The 20,399-nt window shown below is 30.7% G+C and overlaps 3 protein-coding genes across 5 annotated transcripts in view; 2 read left to right on the top strand and 1 right to left on the bottom strand.

Moving 5' to 3' along the window:
• Positions 1-2,850: 2,850 nt before the first annotated feature.
• Positions 2,851-9,806, bottom strand: Smug (Single-strand-selective monofunctional uracil-DNA glycosylase). Its single transcript, XM_068763159.1, has 5 exons — positions 9,460-9,806; positions 9,163-9,282; positions 6,669-6,812; positions 4,173-4,334; positions 2,851-3,083 (listed from the first exon to the last, which is right to left on the bottom strand). Exons 1-5 carry the CDS (start codon positions 9,730-9,732, stop codon positions 2,973-2,975), a joined length of 810 nt encoding a protein of 269 aa, XP_068619260.1. The 5' UTR covers positions 9,733-9,806; the 3' UTR covers positions 2,851-2,972.
• Positions 9,807-10,241: 435 nt separating this feature from the next.
• LOC137920094 (probable maleylacetoacetate isomerase 2) lies at positions 10,242-14,559 on the top strand. 2 transcript variants are annotated; one of them, XM_068763338.1, is made up of 5 exons: positions 10,242-10,489; positions 11,040-11,217; positions 11,863-11,981; positions 12,500-12,711; positions 13,407-14,559. In XM_068763338.1, the coding sequence occupies exons 1-5, from the start codon at positions 10,481-10,483 to the stop codon at positions 13,531-13,533; spliced, it is 645 nt and encodes a 214-aa protein (XP_068619439.1). In that variant the 5' UTR covers positions 10,242-10,480; the 3' UTR covers positions 13,534-14,559. The 2 variants fall into 2 exon arrangements, with proteins under 2 accessions (XP_068619439.1, XP_068619438.1); XM_068763337.1 differs by lacking the exon at positions 10,242-10,489 and adding an exon at positions 10,577-10,678.
• Positions 14,560-15,272: 713 nt separating this feature from the next.
• KrT95D (phosphofurin acidic cluster sorting protein KrT95D) overlaps positions 15,273-20,399 on the top strand; it is a 172,990-nt gene continuing 167,863 nt past the window's right edge. For both annotated transcript variants that reach the window (XM_068763140.1, XM_068763139.1), the window contains exon 1: positions 15,273-15,620. In XM_068763140.1, coding sequence (XP_068619241.1) covers positions 15,511-15,620 — 110 coding nt within the window. In that variant the 5' untranslated portion in view covers positions 15,273-15,510. The remainder of the gene's footprint in view (positions 15,621-20,399) is intronic.

Below are 20,399 nucleotides of genomic sequence, written 5' to 3'. Positions count from 1 at the left end.
AAAAAATCGATAAATTTCAAAAAAAAAATTCAAAATTTTCTAAAAATTTGTTCGAAAAAGTTATTAAAAATCACAACAATTATAAAATTGTATTATTTGTAGCATTTCTTTCTTTAAGTGTTTTTACATTATTTATTAATAAATATTAATTCAAGGTTAATATTGCCAGTAATATAAATAAACAGTGTTAAATTGTTTTTTATCTGTCTGTTCCTTTCCTGTATGTAATTGAATTACTTGTCAACGAGAGAGATTACAGATATTTACATGTTTGTCATATGTTAGCTGGGCTGTATCCGTAACTTAACGTCTAAGCGCATATCTTGCGTGATATGGAAATGTTACCTTTACAGACTACACTTGAACATTAACGATATTGATTTGTTTTGTAATAATATTTTTTTTATGTTTTTGTTATATTTAACAATAAAAGACAATAATGAAGTAATTGTTTATTTTTACATGTATATAGTAGATTCCTATCCATCCAACCATGTATATAGTAGATTAATCGAAATAGAAGGAATATAGAGTTTGCATAATGCAAACAATTGGTAATTTATACTGACATTTTGTAAGTGTGAATGTATCCTTCTTTCATCACTGAGAATTTTTTGGTATTATTAACTCTGTCTTGTAAATACTGTACAACAATTTTAATTCAAACAGTTAATTAATTAAAACATTAATAGAAAAAAATTTTTTATATCCATAATCATTTATGAATACCAATTATTCACAACTTCAAATCAGGTGTACTATTACTGAAAAACGACCATTTCTAAGATTTCAAGATATTTGTAACTTACAATATGGCTTTTAATATCATTAAAACACAGCACAATTAATTTCAAAGGTAAACTTTATAAAACATTAAACTAAGGAAACTGGGGCATTCAAATTCACCTTAAGTAAAACATAATTCAATATGTTAATAAATTTTGTTATATTTTTACTTATGCTATAAATCCATTTTTACAATTTTTTCAACTGTTTCTGTAACATCTTCTTTAGTAATATTCTTTTCAGTCCTTTTCTGTGGGGCTTTTATATTATCTTTAGGTTTTTTACTGGCGTCTGAATTATTTTTTATTTCTATAAGCTGTTTATCAATTTCTCCAATTTTCTGTTTGATCTAAAACAAAGAAATTTTAAATTTTAGAGAACTTAAGATGGCATAGACATTTCTTAATACAATCCTCGATCTTCATTTTAAAGTAATGTATTCTTTGATATTACCCTACAAAAAATTGAGGCAATTAAAGGTCTCATAAGACTGAACATAACATGTTTTACATTGGTAACAATCACTTAACACCTGTTTAATGAAAAAAATTAATTGGTAATAATCCATAGTGTAAAAATAAAAAAAACAGCCATCATTATATTGAGCTCACGTACCAGCTATTTATGTACTTTGTAGAATATATTCTCTACAAATATTTTTAGAGATGTAATTTTGAGATTCTTTCCAACCTTATACAAAATATAAAAATCAATCATTAATGATAAAATTGGCCATTTTAAAGCCTGTTGTCTAGTGAGTCCTGCAATAGGCTGTCTATGTAAGCAACATTAGGTGTGATATGGTAATATTCAGAAACTTCTTATTTTTACAACTTTGGGGTAACACAACACCACCATTAAATAAATAATTTACTTATACTATATAACTTTAAGTTAACATATAGTACCAACCATAAAAAATATATCACTATATTATAGAGAACCAATAGGCAGTATGTTTGAATACACTATAAAATTTGTACTTGGTTAGTGTTAAAAATGTGTAAAACGATAGACCTGCTGTTGACTATGTCAAATAAATCCTATTTCTAAGCTTTGGTATCAATATTTTCGGAAAAACGTAGAATGTGCAAACTAAGTTACTACTAGGTCATTATAAGGTTTTAAAACCTAGTAACTCTAATACTATCATATATTTTATAGTAGTTAGACCCATAGGGAATACGAATTAAATAGAAAAGGGAATATACTTACATTTTTTAAACCTAAATTTACTGCCTTTGCTTTTGTTTTCTTTAAACTTTTAGCACCAGCTACTTTAAAAACGTTAGCTTTTACTCCTTTTTTATCTTTCTTACCCATTTTACTAACGGATAGATATTGTACGTTCCAAAATTTAAGGTTATAAATTTTGACAGATGTGGTGTCATTTTAATTACATGGATCTTAGAGGTACATATAATAAGTTTTTGCATTTATCTCTCGTACATTTTAAGATTGTTTGCATTATTCATCATTACTTTTTTTTACCTACTACCAATAAAAATTATATTTATTAAAATATATAAACTTTTTTTGTTCACTAAATGTATTATGCTTTACACAAAAACCATTATTTATCTATATTTAGCAGCAGAACCAGGTTTTATAACCCCGTTTAGATGTTATACATAATGCTTAATAATTTAAACTTTTTCATTATCTTACCTGTTGAAATGAAAACAAAATATATGAATTTGTAATAAATTTTATTACTAATTAAGTCAAATGAAATTAGATATGGTAAATTTGGTAATTTGCAATTTAAAAAACTCTAAGTGAGAGTTTTCCATAATCAATAATACAGAATTAAAAATATTCCAAACTTCAAACAGTATGTGATACAAAACATTTTAATAATAATATTCAAATTTAGTGGATGATAATTAAATAAACTAAAACTAATCTTAAACCTAAGTATAAATCTATGACTTTCTTAAACAGAAAAATAATTTACAACCTATTACCACAGATTTTCAGAGATCAACTTAATATATGCTTAAATAAATGAAACTTAAGAGATTCACAGAATATCAAATATATGTAGATCTTGGTCTTAAAAATAGGATATTATTATGAATTTAAAAATGCCCACTCTTTTATAAATAATACACAATTATTGGATCATTCAATTAACGAAATGCACTTAAGTGAAACATTCTGAAATTGAAATGTTTCAAAACCACTCAACCACTATAGTACTTCAATAGATCATATTTTCTTAAATATTCAATAGCTTTTTTATCCCAATCATTGTTGTTGACTGTACGAGGACTTGGATGTGGTAGATACAGTACCTACAAAAAAAAAATAGATATTATGGCTCCCATTTTTGATACATATGCCTTCCGCAGATAAAGTTGTAGCTGCCTCACTTCTCCATGTTTTATAGTCTAATTACAGAGAGAGAATAACTATCTTGTTGGCAGATAATGGACTTCAAGTAATGACTTGAGTGCAACAGGACTATAACTGATGCGCTGGGGGACTGTAGAAGTTCTTCATGATATTGTTCCCGCGAGTATATAAATAGCCATGAAATGCGTCCATTGTTGAAAGGATCCCAAGTGGCGACCACGAGCCAGTAGACACGGAGTGGTTGGGCCCTCCACCATGTGGTTCGAAGACATAGTCAAAGTCAGTGCAAGACCGGTCATCATGACCATCTTTGAGAGAGGCACATACCTTGCAGTAGACATCTACCGGCTTACTTGATGATGATGTTAGTACAGCCATGTGGTTTACTTCACACAACAGTCTTTTAAATCATTTAATGATAGAAAATTTTCTACTATTAATGTAGACCTTTTCTATAGTTAAAAAAGGTATGGGCAAAAATTCACCATATCAACCAGTGTTTTGAATTTTTGGTCATAGTATTTGCAGGTTCTTTGCTCATCTAATGTTCTTTTCAACACTTTTGTTTACAGTTATATAAATTACACAGTTTGCATGTTTTGGGAATCAAATCTGCAACCTTTGATTGTAACTTGTCTTTAACCATCAACTTAGACTAGGCATACAGTGTGATTGGAAATAGTTGTGAAAGTTTAAAAAGGGTTAAAAAACTTAATTCTCAACAAAATTCTTTTAATCACCTTGTATTGTGACCATTCTAAAATATCCTACATTCATTTTATCTTTGGAATGTAATAGGCCAATATTTTCTGGCAGTACAAAGGCTACTATTTTTCCTTTTGTATTATAATAATGTTATTTAAAAAAAAAAACTATTATAAATGGATAGGTTGTAATAATCATTAATTGACAGCCAATAAGTTATACATTCAAGCCGTTAGAGTTTTTACATCTATTTCTAATCACCCGGTATAAAAACTCATTACATTGTCAATAAAATTTTATAATTATTTTTACAAAATGAATACCTTAATAATCTTTGATTTTGAGGGAAGATATTCCTCAATTGCCTTCTGCGCTCTTGCTTCACAGAACTTGCCAATTGCCACTATCGTTTGAACCTGATACAGCTCCAATACTCTAATGAAGACTGGATCACAAATTTCATACAAAGCTTTCATCTCGGACACCTGTAACATTATTTATTTTTGTGTGTAGTTTATTAGATGCACAAATTTTATTTGGTAAATAGTCAAGAATTAATCATCAAACTCAATGCAGCTGTTTCATTATGTTACTAATTAAAATATATATTACATTTTCAATAACTTATGTTATGAGTTTTTTTTATATAATACACTATTATGTACTGTACTATTTCGAGATGTTTGTGCTGTTAGCCCTAAGGCTTTTACAGCTTCATAAGAGTTCGGAAGGGTCCGTGAACTATACTAAAAACTAAAGCATTCTTGTTTCAGAACATTTGACACTCTGATGGAAGTTGAGACAGCTAAAACGAGTCTTGCCTGGTAGTGTCAGTGTTGATGTAGGTGTAGTGCGTGCGGCAGTAAGGATTAGGGGGCAGCTTGGACTACTCGGCAATCTAAGGAAGGATACTAATCCTATCTCGAATCGACCACGCTGTTCACGACGGCGGCGTCGGAAGGCCGATGCCGTTTATGTAACGGACGGTGGATAGTGGTATGCTTGACTTTTGAATATAACACGCATTTTTTCGTGCGGTGAGCGGTCGACAGTGGAGTGCTTGCAGAGTTGTGAGTGTCTGAAGCGTGTGGTGTGTGGTGACTGGATTGTGGGAACCCTGCGATAGAATCCGTAAAGACTTTCGAACGCCTTACGAGGTTTCTGAAGAAGGTACGTACACTATTAATTTTTTATTCTCTACATATGTATGTAAGAAAAAGCGCAAAAGACTATCTCTAAAGTGAAGTTGCGGAAAAATCCTCTTTTTACAAATATAAGTTCACTTAGGTCAATTGACTTATCAAATGTTTTAATTTTGTTAATGATCTGAAAACTATGAATAGGAATCTGTAATGTTTAATACTTTTTTCTTTCTTTTAGGATAGATAGGTCACTATTGCGATTTACAAATCCTAATTTTTTTTATGGCTTCCGCCATCGGGGTTCTCTCTCACCCATATCGTTTTTATGGGCATTACAATCTTATTTATAACATACTGGCTGATCCCGCAAACGTTGTTTTGTCAAAATATGAAATTCTTTATTCTAAGTCATGACAAAATAAAAACATAGTTCTTGCAAAAAAAAATTGTTTTTAATTAAGAAATAAAAAATAAGGGTCGATCGTAGAGGGGTGAAAGTTTAGGGTTGTATGTATTTTTGTATGCTGTATCATTAAAAAATAAAAACAAAATTTGTCCAAAAAAAAAAATTACGGGTGAACCAGCCTTTACATTTAGGGAGATCAAAAAAAGATGTCCGATTCTCCACCCTGGCCGATATACACGCTAAGATTCACGAAAATCGGTCGGCCCTTTCGGAAGAGTTTAATCACGCACACCATGACACGAGAATTTTATATATTAGATAATATCCTTAACTTTCACTTTATTTGTATCAATTACGTCCTAAATGATCACTCTGAAACATTTGAGGAACGCAGGCCTGTCTTCGTCGCTGTTCATCAGAGGTGATTAAAAAAAATCCTATGTTTGAAGGAGTAGGGCGCAAGTGGCGCATAGCCGGTACAGTTTTTAGTAGCAAAGATTTAAAAGGCTTCCACAAGAGCTTTGACTTGGGCCACTACAATCCTCTTTATACTAAATTGGAAATTTCGTACTGAGTGTAATGGCACCCTCATGGCGCAGTCTTCTAGTTCCTACATTTATTATGGTCAAAGCTATAACTTATTCAAGCTTACTTAACATAAAAGCTTAATTATGGTTTTACTAATGACACTTTTACTTACAAATTGATGGCTAACTTGGAACAGCTCGGCTGGTTTATCAATATTCAATTGCTTTATTGTGGCAAAATTACATCATCGTCAGCGGCGCATCGAAAAAGGGAATCCCCACAGAAATATATTTTTTTATTTACATCGATATAAATACGGGCTCGAATAAATAAACACACTTCTACTTCGGACTTCGTGCTGTTAATTCCTCAAGACCTACCAGCCCTGGGATGAATTACCCACAGATTATAAATAAATAAATAAATAAACTGTTTTTATTTCAGAAAGCTTCCCATTTTTGTGATACAATTGTGATCCACGTTATTATTTAAATTATTATTATAAATTATCTAGGTCTAGGTATAAAACTAAAAACAAAGTAACACTACATCATTGAATAAATAAATAACATAAATAATCGTGGTTATTTGGCATTCACACTCTTGTGTAGGTGTCCAGTGGTGATCGAAAACACTTTCGTGCATATCACGCGCGACCACAGTATGATAAAGTATGATCTGTTCTACACAACGCAGTCTACCCTAAGATTTTACCTCTTTAAAATTATTAGTGCATTAATTACTTTGAAGTCTCCGGGAGTTAGGTTGCAACCATTATTTTTCATCCATTGCTGATTCAAATAGTTATACACAAAACTTGTTTCGAAAAATTTCTCTGGAGTACCGCATATTTCTTTGAGCAAACCCCAAAACCTTTTGCCGCTTATCTGTAACAATATTTAATTAAAGGTCACATAAAAGTTATAGGTCCAAATTTGTAGACTCAACAATGTATTTCTATATTATTACAAATGAAGATTTAGCCATAGGATTTTGAAATAGTTTATTTATTCCATTATCATCTACTTTAGATCACATACAGCATCGGTTGTGAAGATCCTTGATAGTTCAAGATATTTTCTAAAATTATTATTATTTTTTAAGTTTATTAAAACATATTTATAGATAACACATGAATAAAAGTACAAAATATGTCAATTGAATTTTCACTTAGTCACAGTCTTTTATGTTTGTTGCCATTTGTTTAAAAGACATTTTGAAACATGCGAAATAATAATAACTCGTTCCCTCGTTTCTTGCGCTGCTCGCAAGCAGCTACTTGTAGTGCAGCGCTGCGGCTTAACCAATAGTGCAGGGTGTGCAATGCACACGAGCACCACTGTCTCAGGGGGCGCCGTGGCAGTGCCAGAAGAAAGGCCGTAACTGCTGTAAGCTATACCTATTTATAAAATAGCTTGTTGGATTGTGAAAAAATTTTCTTGTTACGACGGCAAAGCTAATAGTTATAGTTATAGTCGCTTTAAGCCTAGGGAGCGCCGGGGTTTCATTGCACACGGGCGCTACACGAGAGCTAGAGTCGCCCCTGTGTCGACGGTGTATATCATGGTTGCACAGACTTATTAAGACTAGGGGTCACTTGGGCAAATCATAAACTGATAGCGGGCCGGCCGCCAGAAGTATAGGTAATTAATTTTTTTTGGTTTTATTCTGGAATAGAATTCAATATTTTTCGAATGTACGAGAGTATTATTTTTGCTGTCGGCGGGCCACCAGTAATCGACCGGCGGGCCGCGGTCTGTGCATCCATGGTCTATATTGTACGGGACCTAACTACACCGCATCTACGGGCTCGTGGTCGCTACTAAAAATATAAGACAAAAATGAAAGGGGACAATGGTATTTATCGAAAGACACAAATAATCGTTTAAAGAGCCACAAGTTGACCACCTCTGAAATATCGTCGTTCCAGCCAATAGACTAGGCGTAATGCCACGCTCAAAGATATCTAGGAGATGGTTGACGATCCCAGTGTGGTATAATGGTACGCAGAAGACACTGCTGCCGATCCTCTGGAAACATGTTTATGAACAGTGGCGATCCTTTATAATAAATGCACAAAGTGTGAATTATATGCGATTGTATCCCTAGAACAGAACCCTCGACCTACAATTGCAAGTCTCAGACCTGACCCATGGATTACCACTCCTTGACATATAGTAACCATATATGTACATCAAGAGACCAAATTAAATTATATTTATATGTGGGTTTCAATACACTCTCATCATATAAGATGCCCCCAAAAAACTTAGCACAGAAAATAACTGTGATTACATCTAAAAAAGTCATAAGCACAATAGCTAAAGCAAATCACTCCTAAACTTTATAACTTAAGAAATTTTTTATACTGAAACATGATTTTTTACAAGTTTTTGTTCAATCATGATTACCATCATATTAGCCAATAGACACCTACTGCGATGATAAAAAATAAAATTTTTAATTCTGTTCAATAAACTTTTAATTAGATTGCATAACTATTCAAAGGCATTACATGTAAGTTTATAGAAAAAACCGTTATATAGTTGCCTAAAAAGGAATTGCTAATTTTTAATGAAACTTACAATATAAATCTAGCTTGTCTTTATTAATAATGTTGACCTTATATTATTTACTATTTTTCTGATATTTATAATTGATATAATGAATATAACAAAAAACGCTACATCACAGCCATCTATCTAGCTTGAAATGTCTGAACAACTAATCTATAATTTTTAAATAGTATTTATAAGATAACAATTATCTTCTGCTTTAGTGTGCGTAGAGCCTAAGGTATGTAGGTGGATAGACAGGGCAGGAGGCAGCAAGGCTAACACAAAATATTTTTTGATTGCTTGATAGGTCTACATCTTGATTTAATAATGTACTGTGTAGCATCAACTAGGCTTTTAGATACAAATTTAGTGATGTACCATGTTTGCTAAGTGTAAAATAAATACTGTATGACTACCAGATGGTTCTCCTAGAATCTGTCTTGAGTAACACCAAAAATGTATTTATCTTGCAAGAGAGATCACCATTTACATTGATTTTGTTAATGACTATTTGTATTACTGTAATAATAAGTATATACTATTTATCAGTATCATCAGTAAAATGAATGCCATTATCAAAGAACACAAGTATACTTTATACGGCTATGTATGAGATTTAGTTATATTATATTTTAATCAAGAGTTGTCTTCTCAAAGATTTTATTTGATTTAAACTCACCTCAGTTCTGGTGCAATCAAAACCCCTAACAGGACGAGTTACTATTTCCACTGGAGGTTTTCCAACAGGGCCTTGTATTCGCAACCAGTCTCTTACAGAAGACACTTCTCCAAAAGGTACCTAATCACCAATTATAAAAATGTAAATAATAATTATAGGAATGTAAATAAATGGATCAATATTAAAAGCGTTTTGGATATTAAAAGTTTGCGCTTTGTTTTATAATATTTTTTAGAAAAATATATTTAAAAAAATAAATGAATAAAAATTATAAGCAGAAAACAAAAGTAAACTCACACCAGTCTGTGACATCCCGAATGGTCCTGGATTCATACCAAAAAACATTATAGGTTTTATGGTATTACAATATTTTTTAACATATTTTTCGAATGTATTTCTTGCATATATTGTTGGATTATAAATGCACTTTATGGCTGCAGGGAATTGAAATGATTCAAGTTTTTTATTAAGTTCATCAACAATTTCCAAAAATAATTCACATATATTTTCCTCTTCGACATATTTATCTTCGCAGTGGGAAAAGAAAGTTGATACAACTTCTGTCGTCATTTTTTGCCTTGATTATAATATAAATATAAAGAAACTTTTAAAACATAAAAATCATTATTCGCTTAAAATATCGAGTCAGTATAACTATAGGTCTTATCGTAATAAAGAGAAAAAAAATGTTTATGTTTACTCTAATACTTCCATACCAAAATTTTAAATATCAATAAACACGAAGCGTCTTATAATTTTTAAATATAAGCTTCTGTTAAAAATAGCTAACTGCTAATAATTATCTATGTGCTATTTTTATCAGTTAAATGCTACAACATTATTTTTAACATTATATTCTACAATTTTAAAATAATTATTTAATAGTTTATATTTATTGATTTCGATTCTTGCCTTTTACCATACATTAAGATAACAAATAAAATCATCGGCTTGTACATAGTTTATTTTTAGTATTTTAAGAGGGCTGATAGTATAGATAGCATATCCGATCGGAACGTTAAACTTCAAGGCCATTTCAGATACGCCTGCATTTTCAGTTTCCATGAATAAAATTCAGGATTAAATAAACATTAGTGATTTATTACATATTGTATACAATTTAAATTCACAATTTGTACACATTTTATTGATTGTCCTTTATTTATAATCAATTTGTCTCATCGGATATACAAGTTATAAAAATAAGTGGTATTCTTGTTTTACAATAAAACAACATTATAATTATCTACTTTTTCAACCGTTGTACATATACGCCGCCAAAATTTCTTTCTATTCGAAATATAACGGAAATATTTCCATGGCTAAGGTAAGCAAGGATCAACTAGTTGTTTTATTTACATACCGGTTTTCCAGTCAGTTATTAAAATATCAATCGTAATTTATACTTGCGCAATCTATTCGATTTTAGTTAACACAGTAGTAGTGTCGACTAATTTTTTGTAATTTCTTATAATAAAGACTATTAAGTATGAGCGGCGAAAACAATACACAAAAGGTATATATTAATAATACTTCTTTAATAAAAAATACTTTGATTTATAAGGGCTCATTTCCTGTATGCTTTTCATAAATTCATTTTCTGGCATGGGTCCGTATCTGTGTTAGTTAAACTGGTTTTGTGGTTAAACTAATTTCTTACGTTTTCTTTAAGTCTCATTAAAAATTTATTGATTATTGCTTATTTAATATTTTCCTAAATATATCAAATAAACCAAAAGTGCGAAAATGTGTAGGAATCTGTGCACAATAATTCAAATTGCGGTTTTATTCCTTTTTTTTTAAATTTTCATTCAAATGTGTATTATATATATATGTTTCTATTTTTTTTTAATATTATCCTTTATGTATAATTACAGCCAGTACTATACTCATACTGGCGTAGCTCTTGCTCATGGCGTGTAAGAATTGCTCTAAACCTCAAGGAGATTCCATATGACATTAAAGCTGTGAGCCTCATCAAGGGTGGCGGGGAACAGCACTGCAATGAATACAGGGAAGTAAATCCAATGGAACAAGTACCATCATTAAGCATTGGTAAGCTTAGCATTATTTTTCACATAGACTCATAAACATTGTGGAATTATTACCAGAGATTGGTATTGGGATACATATTTTTATAAATAAAGTTTTGCTGTGAATTTATGTTGATAAAAAACATAGTAAATTGAATTCAGATTCTACCTGTGCATGAGCACACATAGTTTGTTGTGTTACTCTCACTTTTTGAGAGTTCTATCCATATTGATAGTGCTGAAGTGCTTTCCAAAATAAGGTAATCTTTACTCGCTCCGAATATAACTGAAATAATATCCATAACAGATTTGAAATTTTTGCCTTTGTACTGACTTATCACAATATCTCTGAAAAAATAAGGCTAAAAGACTTGAAATTTAGTTGGAGGTATTCCATTTGAATAAATAATTCCAAAAAAAAAAATTAAATCTGTAACAATCAAAGATAATTAAGCAACTAGATAAGAAAACATAATATTTCTCCTTATATTTTGGCTTTGGGAAGTGTTTTACTTATATATTTATAAAAAAAACGTCATGCATTTAATTATACAAATAATCTAAATAAATTATTGTAACAACAATTTTCTATATATTGTCAAAATTTTTACTATGGGAATAACTTAAAAAATTATGTGAAGTAACACATGTGGTATTTCTATTTCAGATGGCCATACAATAATTGAATCTTTGAGTATAATGCATTACCTGGAAGAAACAAGACCACAAAGGCCTCTGATGCCTCAAGATTGTTTTAAGAGAGCTAAAGTCCGGGAAATATGTGAGGTGAGGTCTACTTAAAAGATTTGAAAATATGATAGTTTCTTTAAGTATTTTTTTCATGTAAAAATAAAACTAGTTTCAATGTATATTTATTATGTAGATAAACTGGTTGTAGAAGTTGAATGTCATGGCTGACTCGCCTTTAACAATTCATTTGTTGTAACAGTTATTCAAATTTGTTTATTATTTAATATTTATTATTAGTCATTTATGACAAAGGCCACCCCTTTAATTTTTACTGTTCTTGTCTTCATCTCTACAAATTTTCTCTCCATATTTTTGGTTAAAATTTAAAGCTTCAGTGGGAGGCCATACCTTGGAGACAAACTAAGAAAGAACTTGAAAATTGAAGCTCAAATAGTAGATAGTGAGTAAAGGCTTTGTAATTTGTTAATTTCATGATTAGATCATTGCTTTACCTAACATATTCTAAACCATATTCTATAATAATAATGTATGCTGTAATATTAATTTTAAGACAAGTAATTATTTATAAAATAGTGTAACAATCTTTTTTCTAGGTCATATCATCTGGTATTCAACCATTACAAAACCTTATAGTTCTTATATATGTTGGTGAAGAGAAGAAAAAAGAATGGGCTCAGCACTGGATAATGCGCGGTTTTCGAGCAGTAGAGAAGTTGCTTTCGGCTTCTGCTGGCAAGTACTGTGTCGGCGATGAGATAACATTAGCTGACTGCTGCCTAGTGCCACAAGTATTTAATGCTAGAAGGTAATAAATCAGATATGTTATTTTTAATAGTCAGTTCAGTGGAACAACATGAGTATCTTTTGATACTAAGTTATTGTCATCATCTTGTCAACCATAGGTGTCCACTATTAAACATAGGCCTCTCCTATAGATTTCCAAAAGGACTTGCAGTTTGTATCCAGCATCTTGCGATATCACTGACCCAGTTATCTATCCACATATTGGGTTGGCTTTCTACACCATGCTTGTTGATCCATGGTTTCCATTGCTGCACTTAATGTGTTCCAAGGGCTGTCTGCATGTTCTGAGGTCTGCGCACTGCCATTTTTACTTGGTTTCTAAATTACGCTTGCCCATAGAACTTCTCATTCCTGATTAAATTTCGTAGCATAAAAGCCTGGAGCATTTAAAACAGATGTTTGTGTAAAATTAAGCAAAGTTTGCACATAGCTACAGGTTTGCTGATACTATATTAAAACTATAAAACATGTAATAATTGATTATTAAGATAGCTTTGATTATCTGATGTAGTTCTACCAAATCTGCTACATATTAGTTATACAAGCAATGGGATGGGGAAGTTTTGGCCACTGTGTTCCATCTATTCATCGTCAACGCTCTCCGCGAGTGTGGTTATAGTTTTTTTCCTGTACATTGTATAATGGTGTCTGTAACATGGTATTAATTAATATGAATTATACTTGATGAATTTCCAGATTTCATGTTGATCTTCGACCATTCCCTATAATACTCCGCATTGATAGAGAACTAGAAAACCACCCGGCATTCCGTGCAGCTCATCCATCAGCACAACCTGACTGCCCACCGGAAGTTGCTAAATGAATAATGGTTATGGGATATATATCTCAAATAAAACAGCTATGGGAAACAAACTTTCAAATCCAATGTTAACGGGAACCGAAGCTTTGAGCCAAACTTAATTCAACCAGGACTGTGCATTTGGTCAAATAATTCTATTGGTCATAAAATTTTCTTTTAATGGAGATTTTACACATAACATTTAAAAGAAATCAACATCAATATCATTGATTTTTAAAAAAAAAAAATAAGTTGCCAGTTGTTTATCAAATTTAAAATAACTGCAAAATAAAATGACAGCCCTTGCAAAGAAATATATGTAAGTTCTGAATTAATTTCACAGCTGTCTCCAACATTTTTTGTGTATGAATTAGAAATTCTGAAAATATTAAAAATATAACATTTTTATTCGATCTATGCTATAAAAATGTTTAGTCTGTGCAGCTCAAATTTAAATGATAATAGCTTTATGGTAGTCCAGAATATTTACAGTTTCGACATAAATATTAGTTTTTCCTTTTATTGCATTACAGTGGAAGTAATTTTTTTTCCAATAGTTTTTCAGTATTTACATAGAGACAATCACCAAGTAGATGAAGTATGTAGTATAATAGTAAGTGGTATTTTACACCATTCTCGGCCTATAATTAATCCTTTTTTTGTATAGGATACCATGAAGCACAACCATAGGCAACTGTATTCATTGATTTTAGGTAACATTATCACCCAAACATTAATAAGATGATCATTATATTGGTACATTTAACTTACTCGTTCAATACTCAACGAAAACCTTAGTTAACTCTTTAGTAAAACTTGAGACATATTTTTGAGATTTATTGCTCTACCTTATATTTCTTGGCTAATAATTTTTTTGTTCAAAATAATTTTATATAATTCTATGGATATATTTTTAGATGGAATTTGTTGCTTTTATGTTATGATGAATAAATCGGATTTAGTCTTAAAATGTAGCAATAAGATAGGTGATTTTTTACAAGGGTTTGAGTCATAAGTGAAAACATTTTATTTTGTTATAATTTGTTAAAAGGTTTTTTAGTGGTTTACATAAGTACGTAAAAAGTTTTTTTTTTTCAATTGTGCCATTCCATTAGTAGTATGAACACTTATACATTAGGAGTAATTTTTATTATGTTTAACATAAATCTATTATACACTTTTTATATTTTCTGTTTAAAATACAAGTTTCTTAATTAAATCATTGTTTATTATTCCCTATTTTGATATTCTTAGTTTTAATCTACTAAGATGATGAAAATGAGAAAGGTAACTAATAAATAACCGCAATGAAGTAAGTAAAAGATCCCAAAGATTCCATGAGTACAAATGACAACATTTTTTATCAGAAATAAAATAGTAATTTTGTATTTTTTGAGAAAACAAAAGAAATTCCTGATGAACGTTAACGTTGACAGTTGTAATGCCCATTAAAACAAAATTATTTTCTTACGTAATATTAAAACAATAGTCAAACTGGCAGGCAGTGCATAAAATTACATAATTTTTTTAAATAAATTAAAATAATGTAATTACATTATTTTTTTTAAAAAAAGTTACATATTTCTGAAATGGTATAAAATGTGATAATATTGTTGTATAAATATTAAATAATAAACGTATTAAATAAGAAAAATATTTAGATTACATAAATGGAATTAGATAAGTTATATTTATTTATTTGGTTAAGAAACATTGATAAGATTTTTCGTAGATGTAGCAACACTGTCACGTCAAGTGTCAAATGTATCGAACGCCCTGTGCTGTGCTGTTTATTCGTAGCCGATAATCTCAGCGCGTTTCGAATACAGACTGAGTGTTGGTGTATTCGTTTCCCGGTTCGGTTTACACTCGTACAGCGTTATTACGAAAATGATTCTAGTGTTATGTTTAGTGATTAAATAACAATGCCGGTTAAAACCGTCAGTTAGTAAAGTGCTGTGAAAGTTGTACCTGGTGTAAGTTGTTCAGTGCCGATTTAAAATGACGGAGAAAAATAAATCCGAAAAGATGACTAACGCATCGAAACCTGTTCCCATGAAGCTTTTTGCTGCCTGGGAAGTAGACAGGACGCCGTCCAACTGTATTCCAAGGTAAGTTTGTTATTGTTCTTCGCCTTGTTGTAAGCCGGAATTATTTTGATCACTTTAGGTTACGGATATGTGAATGTTATCTTATATGTTAGTGACACAACGTAACTAATTCATTTTTCTGTAGCAAACCTTGCAATCCCTGATATTGATTGTGTATTCTTAAAAGAGTTTATCGGTATACACCCGGTATTATTTTGCCGGTTCGTCTTAGAATTTTTAAGGAATGAATAATATAATGACACAAATTAACGGCAAAATAATTATATTTGAATAATAAATAGTTATTTGCAATAATTTTTATTACCATACTTATCAATAACTGAAAATTAAAAATGTCCTAAGTGTTTTTACATATCGTAACAAATACATCATAAATACCTAAACTGAATGACACAATAAAGTAATAACATATTAGTATATCTATTTGTTTTAAGACTACATAATTTACTATCATAATCTTTTAGATAAATTTGAAAAAAAAAATATGAATAATGAATGTAAAATATATGTTTTCACTGTAATCAAGTAAAAAAACAACTATAGCAATTTTGAGTGTAATAATGTGTAGGGTATATTCTCATAAGAAGATTTGATAGCATAAAAAAATGTGAAAATTAAGAAAAAATATAGTAATGTCAACAATAATATTTCAATCACCATTTCTGTATTTTCATACATAATAAAAATTCTTGTGCCATCCATATTGTTTTTAGATTCCTTAAACAACCTTCCTGAATTATGATATTAAATGATATCTAATCTTACACTCATTACCTTGTTTTATTTACATGTTATAGTCATAATAATTAAATAAATAAGTAATTATAATATAATCTATGCTAACTTGTAGTTAATTATATAAGACATTGCAGATTATGAATTAAATGCTTTCTCTATACCATGTTATTAACAAGCCATTCATATAGTTATTTGTATGATTTTATGTAAATTTATAATATTCAGTTTAAATTTTTAGAAATATAATATCTGTTTCACTATGATTTTCACATGACATTATTGCTTCCTACATGTAATTACTTGTTTTAATGTTATGTTAAAATCAAAACACATTTTCATCTTTCAATAAGATGTAATAGTTTAATTTAGATCTCTACAGAGAATTTTATGACTAAGTCATATTGTTATACTTTATATCTAAACATTCTCAAAAATATTTTATGTAAATATTGGGGAGTTTTGAATTATTGCTACATTCAAAATGACAATGAAAAATAAAGTTCCTGTGGGATTACTGTGAATCTTGAAATATTTAAACTGAAATATATAAAAGTAAAAATAATATATGGTAAGTCTAAGAACTATTTTTTATTTAGATGTCTCAAAAGACTTATACAATAAATTGTTTTATTACAATATTTTTTTTTTTCATATAACATTTTTTTTTTCTCAATAGATTTTGTGATGTTTCATGAGGAAAGATACTAAAGTATATTTGTATTATTTAAATTTTTTAATTTAATTTTTTTTAAAATATAGTCATACAAAAATGAAAATTGAACCAAGTTACATTTATCAAAAGACACCTATAATTCAAAAAGGAGGATGTAGCTTGAAAGCTCCAGGTTGAACTCCCCTGATTTAGAATAAAGTAGGTGATTACACCAATTGTTTGTTTAAGCTAAAATGTATTTGCTTTCCATCATAATGGCCTCATTACTATTATTTTATACAAATTAAAAAAATATTTGAAACCATTATTTAATGGCATAATGAAAAATGAAACTTAATTGTATTTACATTGAGATGTTATCACTAAAGATCCGTTGGCAGGATGCATTATTTTATTTTTAACCTAAAGTAAATTTTTGTTTGAAAAATTGAATTTTGGGTGTAGGTAACACACATATAATGTATTTAAGCAAGCATTTTGAAGTAAGACAATATGTTTGGTTGTATGCATGTAGAGTTTTCGAAAGTGGTTCCTTTTTTAATATCTCATGACACATAGCATGTCACTTGCTGCATAAAGGCTTCTCCCATAGATCTCCAAAAGGATCCACTGGAAGCGGTCTGCATTCAGTGTCTGCTGACGATCTTACCTAAACCGTCTCGCCACCTCGAGGGCGGATGTCGTACCTTGACCTTATCGATCTGTGGTTTTCACACAAGAACCTTAAGGTCTCAATGGCCATCCTCTTCGCATGCTATATGACTTATCAATACGCTCGGATCTCCTTATTCCTGATTTGATTTCCTAGAGAAATCCCAGACATAGCTTGCTCCATGTGGATCGCACACTTTTTAGAAAATAAGTAGAATTTTTATTTACAAATTTGAAACGTTTAAATTAAAAAAGGCACTTAAAGTTTAAAAGTAATTTCAAACTTAAAAAGAACAATTTCTAGAGAAGTAGCAAAAAGTTTTGAAGAACTTCGAAGTAATACAGTACGAACAGAAGTTTCACTGTCTTGTAGTGTACTTGGCTATGAATGAAAACAAAAGTCGCTTCATTCGAACACCCGTGACCCGGAAACGGTGCGGTACGTTGACTCACGTTACTTACACCCGTGCTCTAGAATTCCACATTCGACGCCACTTCGCATGATTAGGATTCTTTATATATATAACTCTACGATAAAAACTCACAGCATTCTGTTACTCGATACTAATCTTATAGTTAATAAAAATAATTCACCACAAGTGTTGCTGATCGCAAAACTAGATGACGGCTTGATCAATTCCTCAATTTTGCATGTTTTTGTTTACTTAGGTTTTTAAAGAATAAAAACAAATCTTTTTAACCAGAGATAAAATCAATAAAAATTACGATATATAAATTGAGATGAAATCATCGTAAAATACGTGTTACACATTTTTTCAATAGGATTGTGACAATCAATAAATTTTGAGCAGTTCAAATTCAGATAGGCAGTCCATCATCAGACATATTGGAAGAGAGGATTTTATTTTAATTTATTAATTTCGATTTATTACCTTGTTCCTTTTAATAATAACTGACCTGTAGGACTTCCTTCTGCCTAAGAGACTATGAATGAATAGGTTTCTTTTTTTAAAATTTATACTTTTGTTTACACGGCTAAACTGAAGCTTTGATTGTTATTTTAAATTGATGACAATCATATTTTATTAGTTATTGTCCTGTCCTATTATGGATTTCCAGACAGACTTCTGGAAAACAAATCCAAAAACATTTTTATCAGCAAAATTGGACCAGCTTTTCGTGAGTTATAAACGGTGTAATTACCACGACTTTGTTTTATACACAAGGGTTTAAACGTTTTGTTACAAGTAACCAAAATATGTATTTAATAATGTTTGTAATAATTATACATAAATACCATAAATGTATTAAAATTATTTGTTTTAACACTAAGTTATTTCAAATACTAAGGAATCGCGTCGAAAATTTTATATCTGATATCTATGGAGGAGGCTTTTATCATACAGAGGTCGTCTACAGGCTGAAACGAAAATGTTGCTTAGTAGAACGTCTCTATGCATCGTAGAATTGATTCCGCGAGTCAATACAATTGAAACCGACAATCGCGAGTTCGCACACTACCGTTTGCACTTGTTTACTATCTTAGCGTGTCGTGATTTATCTGCGTGTAACAATAAAAGAGATAACGAGGCTTAGCGGTTGTTATGACGATCCCATTTTCCTCTGATACCAGTTATGTTGACAGCATTATTCAATACACCTAGAATAATGTTTGTTAAACTTATAATGCGTGTTTACGAATCAGATTCATTGCACTGGTTCTGTTTATTTACGTAACCATCCGTTAAGATAAAAAAGAGGTTATTATATGTCTATTTAGATACAAAAGGTTGAAGGTAACAAATAAAGACAACAGAACTGAGTGTCCATCTCAGGGTTTACACAACCGACGATTTGCACCACATCCTTCTAGGTCACTGGACTTTAGAACAACAACAACTCATTTAAGTTCGATGCATAAAAGTAAAGCGGGATACTATTCACTAACCGCTTTGCTTCTGGGGACTGCAGATCCCGTCCCCTCTTCCGTACAAAATGAGGGCGATCCAAGCTAGGACCCGTATCCCACCATTGATCGCCGAACAGTGCTCCCTTTCATCTCAAACACTGTAACTGTATTAAACTCATTACAGTATATTTTTATTTAAGCGTGTATTCTACCTCCGTGCGAACTTCTTCGTTCAACTGACGAAATCAGGCTATTTACATTTTGTAAAGTTCGTGGAGCCCTCAGTTCCGTGAACTCAATGAGGCTGCAAAAGTCTCCGGGTTAGCAGCATTAACTAAATGAATGAAATGAATCACGACGTAGTCAAAGAAATAATTAGGAATAACCTAACAATGTATTTGTGTTATGTTATGTTTGTGTGGAACTAGGAGTGAGATTTCATTATTACCTGCTGAAGAATTTAGACCAGAAAGACCAAAACAGCTCATTTCTGGAAGAGGCTTCTGAAGCAGCATTGGTAGGATCATTTAAAATTTGGTTATGTAGAACGAGGAGTCTAGTAGTTGAAGGACACTAATGCATTGCAAACAGACCTCCCAAAACCTACCACCAGATTCGTCAGCTGCGAGCACCGTACCCTGACCACTCCTATTATGCTATTGACCTAGCACTCTCATTGGGGAATCTATGGTATACTGAGAAATAATAACGTTTCAGCGTTTTTTAATTAATATGAAAACAAGTTTTTATATATAAATTATAAAGCGCTTATTTATATTCCGAATCAAGCTCTTTGCGTTCCGACGTTTATGCATTAATTGAATTTTGTAAATAAAGCTTTAAGTGT

Source organism: Battus philenor, unplaced genomic scaffold, assembly GCF_028537555.1.
Source record: "Battus philenor isolate CCGP_79_NKW_IND1 unplaced genomic scaffold, ilBatPhil1.0.hap1 SCAF_17, whole genome shotgun sequence".
Lineage (NCBI taxonomy): Eukaryota > Metazoa > Arthropoda > Insecta > Lepidoptera > Papilionidae > Battus > Battus philenor.
The sequence above is the reverse complement of the archived record's forward strand: the minus strand, read 5'-3'. Positions and strand labels throughout refer to the sequence as shown.